General features: G+C 39.3%; 1 protein-coding gene across 1 annotated transcript in view; it reads right to left on the reverse strand.

Annotated features, from left to right (window-relative positions):
• The window catches only part of LOC311303516 (zinc-binding protein A33-like), an 81,873-nt gene extending 61,039 nt beyond the window's left edge, over window positions 1-20,834 (reverse strand). Inside the window, exons 1-2 of the mRNA XM_084430038.1 lie at window positions 20,406-20,834; window positions 19,731-19,826 (exon numbers count right to left, since the gene is read on the reverse strand). Of these exons, the coding sequence (XP_084286164.1) occupies window positions 19,731-19,826; window positions 20,406-20,801 (492 nt within the window). The 5' untranslated portion in view covers window positions 20,802-20,834. The remainder of the gene's footprint in view (window positions 1-19,730; window positions 19,827-20,405) is intronic.
• Between the last annotated feature and the right edge of the window lie 5,099 nt (window positions 20,835-25,933).

Consider the following 25,933-nt stretch of genomic DNA (forward strand, 5'->3'; position numbering starts at 1 on the left):
AAGAAATACTAGAGGAAAAAGTGTGTGTCACAGCGGCGAACACACACTGCAGAGAAAAAGGATATGTCGCTGGATAGCGTAGCAGGCACGGATGGCTGAAGGCGGCAAGAATCGTCTGGCTTCCTCAAGCGCTGTCCTAGGTTTGCTGTTCGCTAGCTTCAACGGCGGCGGCTTCCTCGAAATCCAGCGATGCGGAGAGCTTCACTGAAGAGATGAAAATCAGATAAGCAGCCTCCGAGCCGCCCTTATATACGCTAAGCCACACCCATTCTGGCGGGCAATGCCGTGTGAGGGCGCGAAGCGTGACGTCACGCGGGGCTCAACAGTAGGCTGCTGCAGTTGCCGCAGAGCAGCCAATGAGCTCGCTAGTAAGCCCGCTCTAGGTCGGCCAGCTGCTGCAATGCGTTGACAATATACACAAAATTAAGGATAATTTTTGGCTTCAGTATCTCGAGAAAAAATTACTTTACCCGTAGCGTAAGCAACTTACGCAATACGAGAGAATCTCTCGTAAGAGAACCACTTCTGTATTAACCAATTTGAACATTCGGAACACGTTTTTCATGTAGCTTTTTTGCCTTTGAAAAACAATACAGGATTAGCTGTCAAAGAAAGAGGTGGTTGCTGATGTTCATTTAATTTACAATACATATAGGATATTGTTTTATTGTATTGTTTTATTTAATTAAATGACATTAAATACTGACAAAATATTTTATACATAAATGTAGTTTTCTTAAATCCCCTCCTTTATTTATTACATTTAGAAGGGTGTCATGTGATAACAACAATATCTGTGAAGTCATTCTACTCTCTAAATTGTCACATACTATATTTTAATACAACCGAATCCCCAATAAAGGCGTTTTTGATTTAGATTTTCTGTTGTCAGACTCTTGGGCCGCCAACACGACACCGTTCTAACAGAAAACCCTTAATGCGCTCCGGCCTGCTCATCCACACAAAACACCCATGTGACTGCTTCGTAATCGGATTCAAAAATACGTGACACAGGGCGTGTCCTTGTGGTTTGTTAAGGTGTATTGCGTTGCATTGAACTGTTTGTTGTATAGCAAGAGTATTTTGTTGCAGTATAAAATATTTCCATTCCACTGTGTCTGCATTTCTTATAGCACTGTCATTTACACACTGTTTCAAAGGACTGCACTGGTCCCATCTCAAAACACTTTAAGCACTACCCTCTCCCCAAGCACCGGTAAAACTAAAGAACACTTCTTACAATGATCATTAAGCACAAAGCCACTATAAGCCTTGGCCATCTGGGCTATAATACATTGTTGGTCTGTAGTAGTTGTAGCCTACAGATTTACGATAATGAAAGAGAGCGAGAGGGAGAGTGTGTGTGTATTTACTTCCTCTATTCATGAGTTTTATTTGTTTACAAACAGGAATAATCTCCACATCCAGAATACAAAATGTTTTCTTCATAGTTTTGAGTTACTAGTATATGCAATGTAACAGATTGTAGTCATGTATTTAATATATTGATTCATTTATTGATCATTATTTCATTCATTCATTTTTGCTTCTAAGATTAATGCGTTGGTCGGTCGTGAAACATTTTGCGACAACATTTCCCTCACTTTCACCTGCAGAGGTCCTCATCGAGCAATGATTTGAAAAGCTTCAAATAATTAACCTTTTTCTGATACAAACGTGTTGGAAGCTTTGTTGGTTCAGAAAGCTTCACTTCACAATCACAAGGTGATCCAGTAAGAGGATAATCAGAGGAGGCCTATACACCACACAAGACCATAGTAAGCTCTCTGACATCCAAGTTGAGACTAGACAATTAGTGCAACTGAAGTGTGTGCTTTTATACTGAGTGATTGATGAGGGAATGAGCTGCAGGTGCGGGTGATCACTGAGTGTGTGCAGGTGAGAGCCAGGAGGGATTCTGGGAAATGTAGTGCTGAGGTGACTGTGCTGGTGACTGGAGATGGTGACATAGCAAACACACACTGTAAGAAAAAAATCCATAGAAAAACAGAAAAGGTATCCTGCCAGGACAATATCCGTTAAATTAATGGACGTTTCCTTTAACCCTAAAGCACAGAAGAACATTTCTAGAAGACAATTTGCGTCATCGTCCACGCGAAGTAAGGCAGATCAATAATATTGTTGAATATTAAATGTCCCCAACTAAGCAAGCCAAAAGCCAAGGCAACAGTGGCAAGGAACCAAAACTCCATCAGTGACAGATTGGAGAAAAAAAACCTTGGGAGAACCCAGGCTCAGTCGCTCAGTTCTCCTCTGGCCAACGAGCGAACAGTGTATGATTATGATCCAGGCAGCATTACAGGTCAGAAGTCAGATTGGTCGTGTCGATGAGGCCTTCACAGGGCTGATGAGGCTGGTACTTCAGGATGCGTCATGGATGGGTCCAGGTGCAGGTCCACCATCTGATCTGGATACGGCCGGGATCTGGCTGACTTCAGTAAAACTAAATAAAGAGCAAATAATGCACATTAAGTGCGCATCTGATGGACACTAGCTACTTCATGGGAGAGAAGTCATGATTGGGTAGGAAGTGTTGTAGGTCACATGACAGTGCAGATTGTAAGTCAAGTCATCTTTATTTATATAACACTTTATACAATACAGATTGTTTTAAAGCAGCTTCACAGTGATCAACAGGAGAATTATGCACTGTTGTTCAGCTGAAGTCAGTTCAGTGGTGATTCAGTTCCGTTGTAAAGATCATCAATTATTAAATTACTTCATTTAATCTGTAAAGAAGTTCTGCAACAAAAAAAAGTTGTCATCTTCCAGCTTAGCTCAGTTCAGTTCTCATTCCACAGCGTCAGTACAGTCAGTACATTGCACACACACTCATACATACACACTATATAAAAAACACTTTTCCAACTGTCACTAAGTTCTTCAACAGTGTTGAACCTACTCTCAGACACGTCATGCCCATTCAAACCGAGGGTTCAGATTTTTGAGACAAATTTATTTTAAAATGCACCTTGAAAAGACTTTTTTTTTTTTATTATTATATATCCATTTAAATAACAGCCTTTTGTGATAATGACGGAGAGATCTAGGGAATCTGTTACAGATGCGGTGCATTTCTTTAAAGGACTACAGAGAATGCGGGTAAAAATCAACTGTGGCGGGTAATGCTGTCAAATCACTAGCCAATTTGGCATATTACTATTATGCAGAGGTGGGAGACTCGAGTCATATGACTTGACTCGAGTCAGACTCGAGTCGCAGTTTTCTGGACTTGAGACTTACTTGACTAGATCTCTGAAAAGACTCAACTTGACTTTAGACTTGCTCCTTGTGACTTTAGACTTGACTCGGACTTGTGCCTATTTACTTGAAATGACTTGTGGAAAAAATTTTTTTTTCAATTATTGTGATTTTTTTATATATTTAAGAATGACCTATATATTTTCCAATAAGTCGGCGAACCCAAGCTGCTCTTCTTTATACGCATGCGTAAACCGCTAGACGCTATCCGGAAGCCTCTTGCCGCCTGCCAAAACAGCAGATCCCTCTGCGGACAACATGGACACCGCAACAACAACACCAGCCTCAGCCCCGAGGATAATAAAGTTTGGGTTTAGAGATTACGCGTACACGGCCAAGAAAAGAACGGCTGGGTGTAATATCCGCAGTGCCAAGAAAGATAAGTGATTCATCGGCCACAACTTCAAATTTCATTCGTCACTTCAAGTTGCACAGCGAGAAGTAAGTGGTTGGTTACTGGGCAAAGGTTTTGCTAGTTTTCAAGCACGAGGTTTTCTGTGGTATCTACCTACTTCCAACTTAAGAACATACAAACTTTGGCATACAGTACTAATTTAGAATGCAATATCTTTTTAGTTTTTTTTTTAAGATTATGTTTATAATTACTTTAGCCTAATGTTTAAAATATGTCTTATACATAAAGTAATAGGTGCTTTTCTTTTCTTTTAGATATGAAGAGTACCTCAAGGCCAAAATTGAGATTGATTCAACGCAGTCTCAGATCTTGCATTTCTAGGCCAGCGCACTGTTCCACTCTACAGCAGTAGTCATCCTCAGCAAAAAGCAATAACGCACTCAATACTATCAGACCTGATCATAAACTGCAATCTTCCATTGTCAATAATTGACAATAAAAACTTTTATGACTTTTTGTCGATTGTGGACAGTAAATACACTCCTGTTTGTAGACGCACAATGACCTCAAAACTTGAAGATCTGGTGAGCCAAAGGAAGCTTAAATTAAAAGCGGAACTTGCCAGAATAGACAATGTGTCAGTGACCGTTGACATTTGGTCAGACCGTAAAATGAGGGGCTTTTTAGGGGTCACAGCACACTGGGTCAACATTGAAAACGACAATCTGAAGCTACAGTCAAACTAGTTAGCATGTGACCGGTTCAAAGGATCACACACTGGTGAAAACATGTGTGAAAAATTTCAACAAATATGTGATGAGTATCACATCAAGAAGAAGATTTCACATGTGATATGCGATAATGCGCCCAACATGAAGAAAGCCTTCACTGTCTGCTTTCCAGGACCAGAGGAGGAGGTGGAGGATAGTCTTGATGACGCAGAGATGTGGAATGATGTGTCTGTAGAGGAGCAAGAGATGATGGATAGAACTTCGAAATCACAAACCAGACTCCAGTGTTTTGCTCATACCTTGCAGCTGGTCATTGGGGATGACCTTAAAGACACAAAAGTTGCAAGTGCCAGTTTGTCAAAGTCCTCAAAATTGAGCTCATTGCTCCACACCAGTTCTTCTTTCAAAGAAATCTTTGAGTCGGAGTTCGGTCAACATGGAATACCAGCTTCAGTGACTACTCGCTGGAATTCCACCCTGAGACAGTTAAAAGCAATCCTTGCATGTGAAAACCAAAGACTGGGCGTAGTTCTTTCAAATGTTGGCCATAAAGAACTGATCTTCACATCACGAGAGTGGAGCCAGTTACAAGAACTTGTCCGCATCTTACAGCCCTTTGCAGAGGCCACCGATCTTACCCAGGGAGAAAAAGTAGTGACAATCAGTGCAGTGGCTCCATGTGTTCTCTCATTAAATCACCATTTAGAGAATGAAAAAGACAAAGTGTGCTACTTGGGTGGCTTTATTCATAGCCTGCAGGCCTCCCTTAAAAGAAGATTCAAGGGGATCTTTGTAAATGTAAAGATGGAAGATGGTGAGCATGATGCGGCAACCCTTCCCTTCTCAGACCCTCTCTATCTAAAAGCTGCATTACTTGACCCCTCCTTTGGCACCATGTGGTTAATGCATGATGTCTTGGCTCCTGATCAGACCAAGGAGGTAGTGTCTACAATGATTAAAGGTAGGTTTGTAATTAAATATTGTTCAATTTGAAATATAACATGAATTGGTCTATAAATTATTTTAGTGTAGAGGTCATGTCTGTAACTCAGTAACTATAACTTATAATCCATACATATCTTCAACATTTTGCAATGAATGTTCTGTATTTTTCAGACCTGATTACGAAGAGGCACACAAGACCACGCCATCTCCAGCTTCCACCAGTAACCCTGAAGTCCAAGATGGAGAGCCAGAGGCAGGGCATCAATCTGGACTTTTCACAGGTTACCGCAAAAAACAGAAAACCAATTCGTGCTCTAGTCCGCTTATCCAGCTTAACCACTACCTTGACCTTTGTGATGGACAGAATGCTCTTCAGTTTTGGTCTATAAATAGGAATGCATTACCCTCTTTATTTAAGGTGACTACCAGGCTTATGGCAATTCCAGCATCTAGTGCACCAGCTGAACGTGTATTCAGCCATGGGGGAGTGATAATGCGACCCAATCGCTCACAAATGACCGATAAAGTTTTGTCCAGTTTGATTTTTTGCAAATGCAATTCACTGTAATTTGCCTTCACATTGACATTATTTTAAACTGTCCAAACATCATAGTTTAGCATTGAAGTGGTCAAGGGTTAAAGTTGTTATGGCCAAATACATAAATATGGTTTGATCTGATGTACGGTTAATATCTCCATAAATACTGGGGCATGACCTGATATATATATATATATATTTTTTTTTTTACATTATTAAAGATATTAGAAAACTAATGAAAAGCCCTAGAGTAACATGATCATAATAGTTTGTGGATAACTCTTAACAGAACAAACAATGTTAGGTTCATCACCTTTTAAAAACCACTGCCTCACTTGTACAGTAAGATTTTTTTTTTTTTTTTTCTGATATTGATATTCTACTTTGAGTATGCAACCCATTGTTTGGTGTCTAGCACAAGATGGGAAAAGTTTTATTAATTCTTGTTTACTTTTGTTCATTTAATTTATTTTTATTTTAGAGCATTTAAAGTGCTTCTTAACTATATTTTATTTATTACACACAAGCTAATTTATTTCTTTTTGTAACCCATCAGCCCTCTGTGTCTAAATAAGTAATAAAAGAGTTAAAAAATGTGTAAAACGAGCCTGTGTGTGACTTGGTATGACTTGATGACTAAGTTGCGACTTGACTTGACTTGACTTGACCCTTACAACAGAATGACTTGACTTGACTTTGACTTGCAATGTTAAGACTTGGACTTGACTTGAGACTTGCATTTAGTGACTTACTCCCACCTCTGCTATTATGTTTACTCACTTTGCTGGGAAAGTTAGTGTAAGCCAAATCGGTGCAGATTTAGCACAAATACTCAACTTGTGAGTCATCATGATATTAAATACAACGTATTGCACAGAATCTGCTCATACTTGAACACTCACTTCACTACACAACAAATAACGGCACGCTTGTTCATTTGCATTGAAGCAATAGTGAAGATTAAAAAGCATTTGGTTAACAGAAAAGACATTATTGTTTTCCTCCTACATTTTTTTTAATGTTCTTTGTACTGTACTGATCTGTCCCCCTAAAACACATTTTTGGTGGAAAGGATGAGGATGAAAGAGTTAGAGAGGAGATGGCTGGATGACAGGATTTTGTGTGAATAAGAAATGAATGTATGAAAACCAAATTTTATAATAATAATAATAATATATATAATAATATATATAATATTATTATAAAATTTGGTTTTCATACATTCATTTCAGCATGCATATCATAAGCTATATATCATATCATGCATGCTAGCTTATATATATATATATATATATATATATATATATAAGCTGTTTTGAATGGCCAGTAATTTAAAAATTTAGTAGCAAAATTGGCCGGTGAGTGAAAAAGTAAATTTCAAACCCTGATAGCAACAGTAAAGACATTAATACAAAGTTCTGTCATGAAACTCTACATGCACAGGCTGATGGTCCTCAACTCAATCTGCTTGCATCACGTTGTTCTCTTCATGGCGCAGCTGATGGTTCCTGTTGCATCAGCAGCCAATGAGCTTGTTGTTCAATATTCAAATACTTGATCAGTGTTTGCTGTAGTTTGCAGAAACCCTCCACCTTCCCCAGCTCCACTTGTATAGATCTGTTACAGGTAATATCATCCATGCTATATTGTACAGCAGCAATAATAACAGCAGCAGTGTAGTTTACATTCACAATCATCTATATTACACACTGCATGAAAGGGAATATTTGAAAAACCATAATAGGGGCACATTAACATGGTCATATCCATTACCGTGCTAAACTCTTCGAGAGTTGTCATGATAGAAATTATGCATGTTCTTGCTTCGGTTCATAATTCAAAATGATATAAGTGGGTCTGAAGGCATGGCAGTAATTGTTAAAATGTCAAAAAATCAACTGTTTTCCACATGAAAATGCAGGTTGACCACCGGCAGTCAAGTTCACTTGCATTTTTGCTTGGTTAAAAACCTCCTGAGACCCTGAGTCCTCATATGAGGACATTACATTTTTGCCTCTTGACACAATGATAGTCAAATTTGTAAATCTTAGACCTGTTGGCCACATTTCGGGACACTGCCCACACCATCTTGTGGTGATATCACAACATTACACCAATGTCAGTGAGAAGAAAATGGCTGGAATATCAGCAAAACACTTCTACACCAGTTCCTGAAAGAAAAATGACCCAGGTAAAAAATCTATTCAAATTATATGAATGAAACAAATGTATTTATGTACAATACTGTCTCTATCATCATATTGGGATTAAAATTTGACATATTTTAGTAATAGTAGCACTCTAGGACATCAGTAAATGTGAAGCACTCGTTTGAGGACATTGGGACTATATAACGTTATTTATTCTACCATGTGGTTAGCTAAACTTGGGAATATTTAGATGGATCGCAATAGCATTGAAAAAACAACATTTGTCTGTGTGTGTGTGTATGTGTGTGTGTGTGTGTGTGTGTGTGAGCATGCATTATTGAGTTAACATGGAAAAACTGGTTTGCTTTAGTGCAGAAAACTGGTAAAAATCAAGAAGTTTAAAATGAAAGTGAGCCAATAAGTGGTCTTCTACTGCTCTCTGCTGACCATTACCATTACTATTATAACACAATCAGATTTTGTCAGTTTACCACTTCCTTTGTACTGACACTTCACATAATTGCTAGTACTATGGTAAATCATAGACCCACTGTCCTCTCATGAGGACATCGTATGGTAAATCATAGACCCACTGTCCTCACATGAGGACATCATTTTCTGCAAAAACTACTTCCTGTACAAAAACAAATTTTAGTTATTATACTTATTAGGTCCTACTTATCCCAAATAGCAAGGACAATTATAAAATGCACACCAGGCAAACTCTCGGGTCTCAGGAGGTTAATTTAAAAAATGTATATTATATCTGGATTTTATCCTAGCCCCTATGCATATTTTATAATAACACCACTAAACTGTAATGGTAATATAAGAATCTGTTCAGGTTTTATTAGTAATAGAGAGTGACTTGTCCTTGTGACATGTACAGTTAATACAGGTAATACTGCAGATAGAGCTCCGTCACATATAACAGAGAGTCCATGTTGTTTTGCCGTTCGAGAGTTGAAAGGGCAGAAACTAATCAGTTCACGTGCCGCCTTATCTTTATGAACCATTCATACATTACATTGAGCATCAGGATTCACAGTAAAGGAAGAAGAGCCAGAACTGTTACTGATGCCCCTAAAAACACTAGTTGCATGATGTTCCTATATCTACTCTGGAAGTACATGATTCTGAACACAGCTTTGAAGCACTTACTAAAGAGCTGATGAGTTGCATCAGTGTTAGTACTTAAATGTCCTCATATCAAGTTCCTTATCAATTTTCCTTTGACTCATGGCTGTTGATATACAGTTGACTCTTGATATGAGAAATATATCTTCATAGCTAGGGAGCAACTACACAAGTCATAACTAGTTTTTTAACTATTGTTTTTAGTTTTTTAACTGGCTAACCAAGTGCAGGTACAAAGTAATCCCAGTACAATACAATACAGATTGTTTCAAAGCAGCTTGAAGGCGGTGGATTTTGAGATCCACTGCTGGTTCGATGTATATCTAATGAGTGAATATAATCAAGGTATTGATCAATATTTATTCCTTCTAAATATCAAATGAGTTGAATGACTTCTCTAAGCTTATGAGATTTTCCTTTGTGGGCAGAAAGGCCAAAAGCAACCTTGCACTGCCTTAGCAGGTGAGACAAGAGGGACCGAAAGCCAGGTCGAAAACCAAAGAGCCGATGGACCCAATGTTGCAAAAGGCAAAGATGTCACAGAGGAAGAAGGCCCACTGGTGGAAGGAGAGCCCCCACGTGAGTCCCAAGACCCAGTCGCCACCAACTCACACAGGACAGTCAAAAGCAGAGACAAAGAACCCAACTAGAAGAGGCAAGCTCAAATGGCCAAAATCAAGAGAGACAGAGGCATGGCGAACACTGGACACCGACCTGGCCAAGATACTGGAGGGATCTTTGCGAGGAGGGACGGAATCTAAGCTCAACCAAATTGTGGACATCCTATACCAGGCCTGCAGTGGCGGAACTAGAGTTTTATACATGGGGTGGCCACTGCTACTTGCGGGGGTACATAGTACACACACACACACACACACACAGTGGAAAAGCTTATGGAAGGAATTGGGTCACTCTGTTTGTGTCTATAAGTGTTGAACATCCAAAATATTTGCAGAAAACAAAGCTGAAGCACCAAGGAGATAAGATACCGTAGCATGTGTCTGGTATGAACTGCTGCATTTATTTACAAAAAAACCTCACATTTACAAAAAACATTTTTTTTAATTAGATATAGCAGGCATCAAGCAGACATGTACTTGAAAAATTTAAACAATTTTATTGCCCATCAATATAAAATCTTATCCTAGGAAGATTTAATACAACATAATTCTTTCATTATAATAATTTATAATTATTCTTTCTAATTATAATTATTTAATTTATAATTATTTTTTTGTGTTCATTTTTTGGTGAACTATCCTTTTAATCTGACAAAATCTTCTCAACTTAAATTCCTGAATTTGGTATGTGATTGACTGCCTGTGTCTGGTAGATGCTCTGAGCTGTTGCTGGTCCTGAAGTCTGACCACACTGACTCTGACTAGCCAGTGGTGATGCAAGGGCTGTGGTCCGTTTGCATCTGATCTGCCTGTTAGTCCAGTCATTTTAAGCCAAAATGGGGGTCAACCTTGAACAAATTGCAACAGAAGCAAACTCAACTGATTTTGTATCCTCAATATGTCCTAAGTAAGGAAAAACAACTCCCGAAGAATCCCATTAGGGGAAAGTTTAGAAAAAGACCCAAATATAGCCTATTCATACGCCTATTCATTCTTTCTCTCACATGAATAGGGTAAAAATTGTAACCTTTAGATATCACCATGAAAATTACTGAGTTGATTACTTACATCAAGACAAACAAAAAATGTATTACAAGTTTTTTTTTTTTTATTGTTTGTTAACATGGACAAATGGTGCATAATCTAATTATGTATGTGCTAATTTGCATAAATACCACAACAGATCTAAACATTGGGTATAGCCAGGTGAAACCATATTGAGGATACACAATTATTTGAGTTTGCTTCTGTTGCAACTTGTTAAACCTTTTTTCATAAAATGACTGGACTATGTTTGTGCTTATTAAAAAGAACTCTTATAGCCTATCTCTCCCTTTCTTTTTAATTGACCCTGTTCAAAAATATGCCAAATTTAAAATATGATTCCAATCATATTCATATTCTAATCCAGTGGTTCTCAACTCCAGTCCTCGTGACCCACTGCTCTGCACATTTTGTATGTCTCTCTTATCTGACACACTCAGTTCAGTTCATGGAGTCTCTCCTAATGAGCTGATGATCTGGTTCAGGTGTGTTAAATAAGGGAGACATACAAAATGTGCAGAGCAGTGGGTCACGAGGACTGGAGTTGAGAAACACTGTTCTAATCATCATCCAATTACCAACATTTTTATCTTAACTCTTTCCAGTATAAAAAAAAATTGTGTTTTTGGTAATTTTCACAATTTCATGGCACCCCAGAATATTTTGTTGTATGAATATCTGAACATACCAAAAGAAAGAACAGACCCTGTGCTTTTAAACAAAAAAAAACAAAAAAAAACTCTGTTTTATTCTAGCTTCGTGCGTCTTTTTATCAACACTTGAATGTTGGCAAGTTTCATAAAAAGCAACATGAGCAAAAAGCTTAGAAAATCGCATTTTTATCAAAGACTACATCTAGATCAGATTTAATGATGATCAAAACACAGTAGATAGAGTCCATCATCACCCTACACCCATAAAGCTTCACAGTCCTATAGTGATCGCATTATGATATCGCTTGTTTCTGCTCTTCTTTGCCTGCGTTTTGATCTCCTATCCTCACATTAGCTAGAACATTTGTATACTGTAACGTACACACGACAAGGTAGCCTACTGTATATGCGTGTATTAGGCCGAATGTATTCGGAGCAAACCCCCCTGATGCTAAACCTTAAAAACTTACTTCAAATATGATGTTTTCTTATTCTGTGAAGTTCGGTATCTTGCAACTATCTCTCGTCCTCTGCTCGTCCGTTTGAAAACTGCGCGCGCGCCGCGTTGCCGGCGAACGTAATTTTTATTTTTTTAAATCAGCATCAGCAACTGCCAGTAGCAAATAAAATTTTGAGGTGGCACCCGGGGTGGCCAATCGCATGTCAGGGGTGTCCAGTGCCACCCCAGATCCCCCTCTGGCTCCGCCACTGCAGGCCTGCAGGAACAGGTTTGGCAAAGTGACCTCACCAGAGGACCGTCCAAAGATAGAAGGGAAGGAGGGAAAAGGAGATTGACCATCTAGTGCGAAGGCGCCGACAACTATGGAAGAACTGGAGGAAGGCAACGCTGGCAGAAAAAGAGGGTCTGAAAGCCTTGTGGGAGTAGGTCAGGCAAAGACTGTCCAGGCTTCGCAGGGCTGAACGTATCCGCAAGTACAGCAAACGGAAACAGAAAGAACAAGCCAGCTTCTTCAAAGACCCCTTTAAGCATCAGCTGCTGGAAGAGAAGAAGAGTGGGAAGCTCGAAACCACCAGGGAGTAACTGGAACAGCACGTCAGAGAACAGTGCAGCGATCCAGTAAGGAAAGTCCCATTAGGAACACCAGGGTACGTGCCTAAGCCTGCACCTCCGACTACTGTGTTCAACATCAAGCCCCCCAAGCTCATTGAAGTCAGGCAAGTCGTGGAGAAGGCAAGGTCTTCATCAGCTGATATGGTACCTCATAAGAACTGCCTGGAAAAAGCAACTCATCCCATCCAAGTGGCAAAGAGCTGCGGCGGTCTTCATCCCCAAGGAAGCGAACTCCAAAGACATCAGCCAGTTCAGAAACCTCATTCTGCTGAACGTAGAAGGAAAAATCTTCTTCTCAGTGCTGGCCAGAAGGATGACCACCTAACTGCTGGAGAATGGATACATCCACACCAACTGGAGTCTCAGGCTTCCCGGGGTGTGTAGAGCACTCTACAATGATCTGGGACCAGATCCAGAAGGCAAAGCGGGAGAAGACAGACCTGCACGTCGTCTGGCTCGACCCTGCTAATGTGTATGGATCAGTCCCACAACAGCAGATAATGTATGCCATGGAGTTCTTCCATATGCCCTCCTGCATAAAGAACATGGTTGCATCCTACTTCACTGACCTGCAGATGTGCTTTGCCCTCCAAGATTTTACCACCGGGTGGCAACAGTTAGAAGTTGGAATTGCCATGGGTTGTGCCATCTCTCCCATCCTGTTCGTGTCAGCCTTTGAGGTAATCCTTGTCAGAGCAAGACAGATGGTTGGAGGGATCAAGCTACCATCTGGGCAGAGACTACCCCCACTGAGGACGTACATGGACGACGTCACCAGACTCCTTCAGACAGCAGCATGCACATCAAGACTGCTGAAAAGGATGGATGAGTTGATGTCGTGGGCACGAATGAAGATCAAGCCATTAAAATCACTGAGCCTGTCTCTCAGAAGAGGAGTCAGAAACGACAGCACCATTTTTGTCGTAGGGGGAGAGAAAATACCACTCCTCTCTGAGTAACCCATTAAAAGCCTGAGGAGGCAGTACACGGCAGAACTTATGGACAAACATGGGGAGAACATGATGAAACAGCTCTCAGAAGGACTGGCAAAGATCGATCAAAGCTTCCTTTGACCGATTCTCCAGCTTCCTCATCCGGTCAACCTACGACACGCTTCCCTGTCCTCAGAACCTTCACCAGTGGTTCGGGAGTGAGGAAGGCTGCACACTCTGCAATACCCCTAACGCAAGCCTCCAGCACATCTGTAAGATCGCGCTCTCCCAGGGACGCTACAGATGGCGCCACAACTAGGTCCTGAGAAAGCTAGCCGAGGTGATAGAGGGGCGTCGACAGGGCAGCAAAGGGGTACCCCCAGCAGAGAACCACAAGATGGGGGGAGAAGAAACCTCAGGCCAAGAGAAACATCTAGGCCCTGCAGCTAACCCGTGGGCACCGGAGGAGGGCCCGCGCGTTTTGCTTGGTTTTTTTTTTTTTAGCAATGAAAATAAACACTAAATGCTCTGTTAATTTTGATCTTTCATTTTCGTGTAATACATCAATCGATCCTGTTCAGTTTCTATTTTTTTTCTGTATACTCACAATAAAAATAAAGTGTTTTGCTTTTTGACAAATAAAGAAAAATTAACATGATGCGATTTCTGCCTTCTCTCTGTCAGTAAACTCCCATTTGAAACGCGTTCGAAAATGATCTATAACTCAGAAAATTCAGTCAAACAGGCAAACAGACCCACGGGCATAAAGCTTGAGATCGCATCTTTTAAATGAAGTAATTTATATAAAAAACAAATATTCTCAGCTTCTGTAATCTGTACAAAAAGAGAGCGACTCCAGTCGAGCTCATTACAAGCCATTCAAAAGTAATTTGACCACTCCCCGGAGAGCGTGTGCTATTCAAATGCAAATTCTGAGAACCATTTCAGTCTGTGAAACGCCCCCACATCAGCTGTAAACAAAGCGCGTCGCAATCGAGTGAAGCATAATATAGCGGCTCAAAAAGTTTCCTCAGAACAGTGCTGATATGAGGAGCAATATCTCCTGATATGAGGAGCAGATCCCGCTGAGGAGTGAGGTAGGCTGTTTTCTTTTCTCAAGTGTTGATGTGGAATAACGTTATGGAATAACGTTAGTGTAGGCCTATGCAAACCGCAAAAAGATGAATCACATTTCTATAATATGACTCGCCTTTCTGTGAGATGAATGAAGGGTACATATTTGTAAAGACTGTTTAGCCTAAATATGAATCGCGCGTCTGTGTGTGAAAGAATAAACTGCTTTGCTATAGCCTACTGAGATGAGTAAAAATCGACTGGAATATGTTGAAATAAAATGTATTTGTATAAGCAACGTATTAAACTGCAAATTAGCATTTATATGCCCTAATATTTCATTAAAACAACGTTACAGTCAGTCACTTGTTGACTAGATTTGGGTACAGTTTTTAGGCTACTGTAGAATATACTGCCACATCAAATAAGCTTTTTGTTTTGTTTATATATATATATAACTATATTATTTATATATATTATATATATTTATATATATATATTTGCTATATTCAAACTAATGAATACATATGATAAAATGTAGGCCTATAATCTTTTTTCTTTTTCTTTTTTACAAAGAAAGAGTACACTTGAAATATTGTTGAAATTGTAATTATTGTTGTAATTGTAACATTTTTAATAAAATAGCAAAACATATTTACAAGATAGATGTAAGCGAAATCTTAAATGGTCAATATAAGTCTTCTTCTAAATACATCTTTTGTCCTTGCATTGTGGCTCAGTCAGTGTCACACCTGAATGAATGGCTAATTATGCAGAGTCATTATGCAGAGTGGGTGGGACATTGTAATCATTGTAAGGTGTAAACTACTCCTCCCCCTCGCATATTGGCTTTCCAAGCAAAACCTGTTTTACACCATTTAAATCAATGTATTTTTTTTTTTGAACGATAAAGCAAGACTATTTTCACATAATTTTGAAGCTAGAACTCAAAGGGACAACATCCATTAGTCAAACGTCTTGTGGACACATATTTAATATGTGTTTTGTGGTCTTAATTCAGCAACTTTCATTTACATTTTTTCCAATAACCACGCATAAACATTATTCTCTTAAAAATACAAACATCTACATACACGTTGCTCGCATATTATGGTAGCCCTGTTTGTGCTATATAGAGTGAATTTACACCTTTGCCATTAACATGTTTATAAATAACTGAAAAAAGCACAAATGTCAGAGCATGTCAGAACATCTCAAGGACCCCAAAAACAGCTTGGTCCCCAGAGGGTTAAGGGACCATTTCTCAGTTAAAGACTTACTTTACTGCGTTAGATTAAAGTGTCCTGTGTATTATCTTGATGTTTTGAGAATACTCTCCTGTTTATAGTTAGAGCCTAGACAAATCCAACCTTAGAAAAGCTGTGTGTCAGTGTGTGTGTTAGTCTTTTTGGTTACAGGTTAAGGAACCACTGGCATTATTGGAGATTGACTGAGTTGCTGTTCGGTACAGACTGGTGCCCAGCAACCCAAATCTGCGACCTGGATGGTCACGACGTGCCTAACTTCAGGGTCCATGTGTCAGCTGCATAATCAATGGAGATATGCTTCAGTCTATCTGTATATGAGTGGAACATTTCTATGTTTATCTATTTCTTAGCCAATCAGATTCATTCAACCTGAAGCAAGGACGTAACTTTGACTTTGGTGAAGGGTATAATTGCTGTGATCTTTATAACTGTAAGCGGGGTGGCCTACAAACTCGTTTTGAGTCTTGAAGCCGACTTCTGCCTGATGAAACTGCAAACTATCTTCAGTAAAAAAAATCTTCAATCTATTATAATTCTGGTTCATATCTGGTTCTGGGTCTTTGACTGTAAATCCCCTTACAAGCTTTACAGTGATAAACAGGAAAATAATGATCAATAATGCAAACAGAAATCAATTCAGCTGTAAAGCAGCTCTAAAAAGACAACAGTGTCATTGTTTAACTGAAGTCAGTTCAGTGGTGATTCAGTTCAGTTCAACTATGAATGTCGATGTTATTGTTACTGTCACCAAATCCCAGCATGCACTGCAGTCACTGGTGCTGAGAATGGGTCATGTTAGATCATCAGTGGTCATTTTGTCTTATTTATGGCATTATGACTTATATTTGTCACTGCAGTTGATGCAGACACTAAAATGTGTCAATACTTTACCATGTTTAAATATACTTTAATTGTTGTATGACTTTAATGGTTACTTAAGTATTGAATTTATAATAATAATAATTACTTTGGGATGTGTGATTTACAGTCCAGTAGAATCAGAAGTTGATCAAATATTACATGCACAAACACAATTATTTTAGTACATACTAGTGATGTAGTACTCGAGTCCGGTCTCGGACTCGAGTCCGGTCTCGAGACCGATTTCTGCTTTCTCGGACTCGACTCGGACTTGTTCTTACAAAGACTCGGTCTTGACTCGGACTCGACCCTTCAAAGACTCGGTCTTGACTCGGACTCGGCATAGACGGTCTCGTCCCATCACTAGTCCACTAGAATACATACCACTAGAAAATTTTAATTGACTGTTCGCAAAGACCCGCCCCCCTTAGTTACTGTCGCTATGTCCGACAAGCTACACCGTTCTCACGCCACACCATGTTCTCACGCAGTGAAAAATACATCGCGGAGCAGAGAGGAGACTGACAACACGCTGACAGACAGGACAGACCAGGTTACTTTTCGGTTACTTTTGATATTAAACATATTAAACAAAGTTTCGCCTTTCAAACTTGGTCATTTTTTAAAAGAAATATAAACAATAAATACCGTTTTGTGGCTCTTAAATGTGTAGTGACAGATCGCTGTAGAGCATCAGTTAAAGCTGCTCGTGAACCGATCATCTCTTCCTACTAGTTAATTTATAGCCTCAAATAAACATGAACAAACATAAGAAGCAATGTTGTTTTAACCACGGAAAGGCGTCAGTACACTCCGTGTTTCAAGTTCAAATCCTCCCATGTTAACCAACGGACTCGGACTCGACTGAATTTGAAAACCAACGGACTCGGTCTCGACTCGGACTCGACCCTTCAAAGACTCGGTCTTGACTCGGACTCGGCATAGGCGGTCTCGTCCCCATCACTAGTACATACATACAAACCTCACAGTAACACACACACAAATATTACACAATCATTTATCCAATTGATTCTATTATGCAGAAGCAGAAAACAGGAAAAAGCGAGTACTTGCTATATAGGCCAAACTTGTAAAAACAACCTGAACCAAAAGTCTATTAACAAAGACTGCATTTTTTAATAGTTAAACGGCCCTGAAAAAAAAAAAAAAAAATTGGCAGTTTTAATGGGTTTCAATGGGGATATTTTTATCCTGAGTGTATAAGTATTTTTTGATCCCAGCGATTTATGAAAGAAAATGAGGGTAAAATAAGAAAATTCCAATAAAAAAACACACTTGTGCCAAAATTGCAGTTGGCATTAACACTGCATAATTAACACCATTTTTTTTTTTTTTTTTTTTTTTTTTTATCTGAAAGAGACAAACATTTAGTGTGCTTGATCAGTAAGACCCTTTGATTAAATTGTTATTGAAGCATAATTTGCCAAACTGAATTTATCTAGAAGCAGATTTAACTGTGATTTTCTGCTGTAATAAACAATTTAACTGGTAAGATTTTTAGAGGGGAAGTTGTGCATAGATTACATAAGAATAGAAAGACTATTTCATTGAAGGATGTCCTGAATGTGTGCAGACAGTCTTTAGTTACAGGATCAGAGAATGTCACCTTTCCTCTATCATAGTCCAGCTGAACTCTCACACGCTGAAGCTTCTGTTTAACAGTGAAGACAGTGTCAGGTTGCTCTGGGGATTGTGAGCTGTATTTGCTGTTCTTGTACTGCACATGCCAGACATTAAACTTGAAGAAAACCTTTCCCTTCCTTTGGTTTGATGCTGTGGTTATTCCAAGACTCCAGTATGTATTGTCTCCAACGTCCACATCCCAGCAGTGTGTTCCTGAGTTAAAGCCCTCAGATCCCAGGACACATGGATAAAAGTCAAACCTCTCTGGATTGTCAGGAAGCATTTTATCTATACGACTGTACGACACACTGGTCGGATCAGCAGAGAGTGTGAGACGACGATGCGCTGTGTTTGGATCCAGAGTCAACGGAGCTGCAAAGAGAATAACATCAGATTAGAGGATGAAATGTTATGGTATTAGAAATGTAAAACATTTTTCTTTTGTTGAAAGAGATCATAAATCATGCTATCATTACAATGGTCTCTCAGTAACTGTCAGAATGGATTGAGACTTTAGGTTTAATATCAGTATTCAATAAACACTATTGTATCCTAATACATAAACATAGACCATAAGAAATAAACATTTGTAGACATTATGAGTTCGCTGAATGATCTGCTGATTTTCTGAAATACAATTTAGATTCACATATATATTTCTATCAAATGTTGATGTTGTGTGTGTTTATATCTGAACTATCTTCTGCACTGGTGTCAAATCTGCTGAGACTCACTGTGTTGGACAGTTTCCAGCATCTTCTTCCAGACTCTGAACGGCAGGTTACCCAGATAACGCGACACATGAATCAAAGCTCCAGAACTCATCCGTGGATCCGGCTGTGAGATCTGGACTCTGAGGAACATTCAAGAGTCAGAACTGCAGTGAATTTGAGTTCAGATCCACTGAGAGAAGAGATACGAGCAGCTCACTCACCTTTCCATTGAGGCCGTAAAGTTCTGGAAAATATAGAGTTTGAAAACATTTTAATATCTTATCAAACACTCTCAGTGTCAGTGAGTCTCTCTATACAAGTTGTTTTCTGCACAGAGAATGAAGCCAGATTGATTTGTCACCTTTAGAAACGAGACGTCATTGTCTTTCATCATCTCCTCCATGTCTCTGATTGTGTGTGAAAGAGCTGAGATGTGTGTGTTCATCTCCTCCAGCTTCTCCTTCATCCTCTGCTTCTTCTGCTCCTCTTCCTCTCTCAGTGCAGTGATTGTAGCTTCTTCTTCGTCTCTGAGAAACTGATGAAGCTTCTCAAACTCTTCTTTAATCTGACGCTCTGTGTGCTCAGCTTGAGACTGAAACCAAATCACATTCACTTCAGTCAGCGCTGTATGAACACACACTCCACTAATGTCAATAATAAACTTAATAAACTCTGTGTGAATGTTGAGTTTTTAACTCTTTATATCCTCACCTTGATGTGTTGAATTGTTTCATCACACTCTTCTTTCATTTCTTCTCCATGTTTGAGCTTGTTTTGTAAGGACGTCAGTGCTGTATTAAATTCCTCCTACAGGTTAAAGATTAAAATCTATGACACTTATGCAGCTATAAGAGCTTTAAACATTGTATGTTTGGTTGTTTTTATTGTTACATTATTTATGTTGAATGGATAATTCTCAGGAAGCATTTGTGCCTAAAAATTGCTGGACATAATTTGGAAAGGATGACCATCAAGATATCATGTTTTCATCAAAGAAATTTGTTTTTTGCAATGGCCAATTCGTAATTATTATATCCATGCAGTTTTAAATTTGTGGTTGTGCAAATACAAATACAGAAAGTCAAAGTATGTTAGTATCAGTCACTTTTTGGTGTGTCTTAAATCACATATTATTATTCGAAAAATATTAATAACCCATGACATTTCAATTTTTTTCTTTTAAACATGTTTTTTACCAATGCTGTTACATTCAAGCATTTTTGAACATCAGAGAGGTCGAAGATTAGTGCAGAACTTTATATCGGTAGAAAATCATAGTGATTTAGTCTAAGTACAAATAAATACTGGTCTATTGTGTACACAAATAATAATGTTTCTATGTTTAGCACTGTATTCAGCAAATTAAATGAGAGACATTAGTCTTACCTTGTAAGATGAAAGCACTTCACTTATGGGTTTGAATGTGTGATTAGTGTGTTTCTCTGAGTCTCTGCACACTAAACACACCGGCTGTTTGTCCTCCAGACAGAAGAGTTTGAGTTTCTCTCTGTGTAAACTGCAGATCTCCTCAGATCCTGATGAACGTTTCTCATTTCTCTCCTTTATCACTGAATCACACAAGTTTTTTAACGTGAGATTAACTGGAGGATCATCTCTTGAGGATCTTCTCCTGCAGACAGGACACTCCTGAGTGTTCTTAGTTTTCCAGAACTGTTGTAGACACTCTTTACAAATACTGTGACTACAGGACAGAAAAACAGGAGTCTTGAAGATTTCATAGCAAACAGGACAAGAAAGCTCTTCCACAGATTTTGAATCCATTTCCTCGTCTTGTAAAAGATCCAATGATCTACAATTTACTTTCACTTTCTGAACTTTTGGTTTAAAGAGTAAATAACTATTATAATCAAAATCTAATCTTGGTTCATTCAGAAATACACAAAAAATCGAATATAATGTGTCCTCTGTCCTCTGTTCTTCACAACGGTGACTGGTAATGACTAGTCACTTCCTGGTAGGTTTTGTAAGAGGGTGGAGTTTCTGATGACCTTTTGGATCTTCTGGGGCCGGTTGCATGAGTTAGTAATCTTTTATTTTTCTTTAAGACTGTTCATAACTTTTTCGAATCAGTTACATAAAAATGTACACTGGCCTAATTAGATTTTTTTTTAAAGAAGAAGACTGATTGTCCCTTGATTAATTGCTAGTGGGTCATATAAGACTGTCACATCCACGAGCTGGAGTGCCCATGATCTTCACTGTCTGTGATGGTCCTCAAGGATCGCTGAGTTCTTAGATTTTGCCCTTCAGATGAGTGGTTCCTCCTCCACAGTGGGGGAGGTAGAGGAGGACGCTTCCCCTAAATTATTTAATTTTTTTGGCAGTGTGAATCAAGTTCTGGTGGCAACGGAGCTTGGCCCACCACGGATTCCAGCGCTTCAAAGTCTGGTGATCGCTAGTCAAGTGTTCTCAGAACTTCCCAGTCTGGTGGTCTCTTCATGACTTGGCTGCCACACCAGTCTCCAGCCGTCATGAACACCACAGCAGAGTCTTCAGGTGTCATGGACGCTGCACCTTAAGCTACTATACCTAAATACTAGGTATTTGAGACTGGTTTCCAGTTTGGCAGACCCAGATGTCAGTTCGAGCAGCTGGCATCTCTGTGGTCCCAACAGTCCAGTGCACCCAAATCCGGTGGTATCGTGTCTGGGGGTTTCAGAGGTTCTCTGCCTATTTTGACATGGCCTCCAGGGGCTAACCCTAACCTCTCTGGTCTCTTTGTTCCAGTTCCGACTGATCTGCTTCCGTCTTCTGCTTCAACGTGGGGATCTTCAATCCCGTATGCTCTGCTATGGTGGTCTTTTGCTCCACCGTGGGATAGGGTTGTAACGGTATGAGATTTTCACGGTATGATAATCGTCTCAGAAAATATCACGGTTTCATGATATACGGTATTAAACAATCATTATTATTATTTTAATCATCTGCTACAATGGCTCTTAAATGAATGAAAACAGGGTTTTTTGGTTGAACATATGGTTTATTAAAACAAACTTTTTTGTATGAGTCTACCTTTTGAAAAAATAAGAAAGAAAAAATAAATTCCCAATTGAACAAACATGTCTAATCAATTGAATTCATAAAACCTTAACTTATTTTTATTCTTAATTTATTAATTATTATTTCAGATAATTATAAGATAGTAGAGTCTTATAAAATGTATTTCCTCAGAAATTCTGGGTAACTTGTCTGATATAATTTGTCTGGATTCTATGATTTAATACAAATATATTATTGAAAATGCAATCAGATGAAATGTAATAACTTTTGTTTGTCTGGATAGGTTTACTAAATTAAAACAGACAAAAAACTATATTTCTTAATGTTTAAATAAACTTTATTATTGTTGTTGTTATAACTAAGCTATATTCTATTGTACAATAGTAACATTTCTTTAAGCTAAATCGAACTTTTATTTTGACAGGTTGTACTAAACACCTATGAGTTTCAGTCAGAGTGTATTTGATGATGATTCTTTTAAATAAAAGCAGAGCAGCTCTGGATATGTTCATGTGTTCACGTCCTCATATGAGTGAGACAGCAGACGCTTTAAACACCATGAGCGTCAGCGTCACACATACTTGAGTATGTACTAACTAGGCGAAATGGCGCTGCTCATTCACACAGAACAAGCAGAATATAGTTTTACAGCATTGTTTTCCGCTGTATATTAATAGACACACTCATAGCGATTTGGATTAATTTACCATTTAGAAATTTAAATATGTTCGACATATTTCCTCCTTTTGCAGCCACTCTTCGTCCATATTTCTAGACACAACTGACCTGTTGAAGTTTCCGAATGCCTTCCTACAGTTGCTTAATAAAAGCGGGCTTCCCACACAAACAAACGTACATGTCTCATTAGTATGAGAAAGAAAAAAAAAACAGATTTTAACTGTCGGTCTCGGGTCGAGCTCGGACATATCTTTATGCCTGTCGGACTCGGGTCGGGTTCGGTTACTGCTCTGTCGGACGCGGGCCGGGCTCGGACATATCTTTATGCCTGTCGGACTCGGGTCGGGTTCGGTTACTGCTCTGTCGGACGCGGGCCGGGCTCGGACAGAAAAATTCCCGATCAGCACTCTAAACTGGATATCCATCTTCGAGGAAAATCCCGCGTTCGTTTTTCAGATGACAAAAGTATAGGCTACTTGTTTTCGGCGGGGGAAAACGAGATTAGAATTCGCAGCCTCTGTCTGCTGCACATGTATTGGGTGGAGTCTAAGCAGTCAAGTGAAAAGAAGTTGCATATGCGCAGATGAGATCTGGTTTCATTTTTTTTTTTTTTTTTTTTTAAACCGTGGATTAGCAAATGTTTACGATATGATAATCGTACATGCCAATATCGTGATAAATCGCCATACCGGTATACCGTTACAACCCTACCGTGGGAATCTTCAGTCCCGTCTGCACTGCTGTGGTGGTCCTCTGCTCTACCGTGGGGATCTTCAGTCTAGTCTACTCTGCTGTGGTGGTCTTTTGCTTCACTGTGTGGATCGTCAGTCCCATCTGCTCTGCTGTGGTGGTCTTCTGCTCAACCGTGGGGATTTTCAGTCTCATCTGCTCTGCTGTGGTGGTCTTTTTCTTTGCCGTGGGGATCTTCAGTCCCGTCTGCACTGCTGTGGTGGTCTTATGCTCCTCTGTGGGGATCATCAGTCCCGTCTTCACTGCTGTGGTGGTCTTTTGGCTCCACTGTGGGATCTTCAGTCCTATCCGCTCTCCTGTGGTGGTCTTTTGAGCTTGTTTTGTAAGGACGTCAATGCTGTTTTAAATTCCTCCTACAGGTTAAGGTTAAAACCTGTGAAACTTATGCAGCTATAAGAGGTTTCCACCACTTCCAGGCACATCCACCACCTGGAGTGCCCATGATATCCACCAAAGATATCCACCACTTTATTTGAATGTATCTCTTTTACACTGTAATTATACACTTCAGTACAGAGTAATTATCAATTAACTACATGTACTTACTATAGGGTTAGGGTTTAGTTTAGGGTTAGTTGCATGTAATTATGCATAATTTATAGTTATTAATATTAATAATGACTTATTAATACCTAGTTCTGGCTTGAAACTCTAGATGGCGCAGGCTGATAAGTCATTGACTCATTTGGTAGCGATCACATCATTATCTACATAGCACTCCCATAGCACAATGGACTGATTGGTTGCTATTGCATCAGCGTCCAATGAGCTGCGGTTCAACATTCAAAAAAATACCAGGGTGTTGCTGGTAGCAAAATGCAGCTCGCTTTCAGAACACATCTGAAATTAACATCCAAGATAAGTGATTGCCATTTTATTCCACATCTCTGCACATATTGTGGTCCAGTTATTACTTCCTAAATGGAGCAATCTTTACAAATTTAAACTAGCTTCATGTTAGAAATGTTTTTAAATAGCGTCATGCCAATAGTGCATGAGTGAATCACTGAAGCTTATAAGAAGTAGTGTTTACTACATGCAGCGGCAGCGGTCTATTGTATGTCACTGCTGTTTTATACGCTGTTAGCATGGATATGAAAACAGTTAAAGTGATATCAGCATTTTAAATGGCGTTTACCATATTTAGCGGTATAACTTTAATGCACATTATTTTATTTCCAAGAGCAATGTTTTCAATAGCTATGCTAAATGTGTGTGGTTGATTCAGATGCCTGTGTGTTCAAGTCATGTTAAAAGCCAATCAATACAGTTAAACTAAGTATCATGTTTATAGTCTTGTGGAGTAATTTACTAAGCATACGTTGGAGCGCTTTGCAGTTGTGTCTATGCAGCAGAAAATTGTCTATTGTTTATATCTCTATGAGTATACGCTGTCTACGCTATGGATGAGAAGGTTAAAGTTAAATAAGCATTCACATGGGATTACATGTTAGCAAATAAGATTATTTAATGGGGTATGGTTTCATTAGGTATGCTAACATGTTGGCAATAGATTTGCTGTTTAGATAGGCCTTGCTGACTTGACCGATTGCTCCTGTCTGCCTTGCTGCTGGTTTGTGTCTGTAAGCTCCGTATAGCTTTCTGTTTTTAATCTCTATTTACTATCATTCCTTGTTGTTTATATTGCTACATATAAATTACTCATCAACATATATTAGATATTGTCTAACCTGATTAATCTGATATCGCTTGCTTTTTTCTAAATCATTATCTCTAGCACAATACGCTAGTATTTCGCTAGCCTGTTAACCTGCCATCCGTCCTTGACGTCTTTTTTTTTTTTTTTTTTTTAGTCTATCAAAAAGTAGGATCAGTCAACACCGTGAGTAATGTCTTCTCCTGTTATTGTCACTTGCACTTCGTGTCACATGTATAGTATAGCATTCTCTGTCAGCACCGAGGGCTTTACATGCAATAAATGCAGGGAGATAGTCAGGCTGATGGAGAAGACACGCATCCAAACTTTAATCGAGGATAGTAAGAGTGCAAGGGCTTTAAATACTGCTTTGGATGCGACTAGCTTGGTGAACTCTTTACATTGTTTGGTTCCGGCTGTAGAGCCCGTGCAGCAGGGCAATTGGGTGACCGTGGGACGCTGTAGTCGCGGGACAAAACACTGCTCTTCCGTTCCGATTACAACATTAAACAGGTTCTCCCCCCTCAGTGAAACACCCACTGACAATCCTGTTGAATGTGCCCTAGTTATTGGCGATTACATGGAACGTGAAAATAGAGACGCCAGTCACCATAGTCACATGTTTGCCAGGAGCCAGAGCGCCTCACATCAAAGCAAATTTGAAACTGCTGGCTAATGCTAATCGTAAATTCTCTAAGATTATTATTCACGTTGGCACTAATGATGTTCGGTTTCGCCAGTCGGAGATCACTAAAATGAACGTTAAATGTCAGACACTGTAATTTGCTCTGGCACCCTTCCTGTTTGC

Source organism: Rutilus rutilus, assembly GCF_951802725.1.
Source record: "Rutilus rutilus genome assembly, chromosome: 14".
NCBI lineage: Eukaryota > Metazoa > Chordata > Actinopteri > Cypriniformes > Leuciscidae > Rutilus > Rutilus rutilus.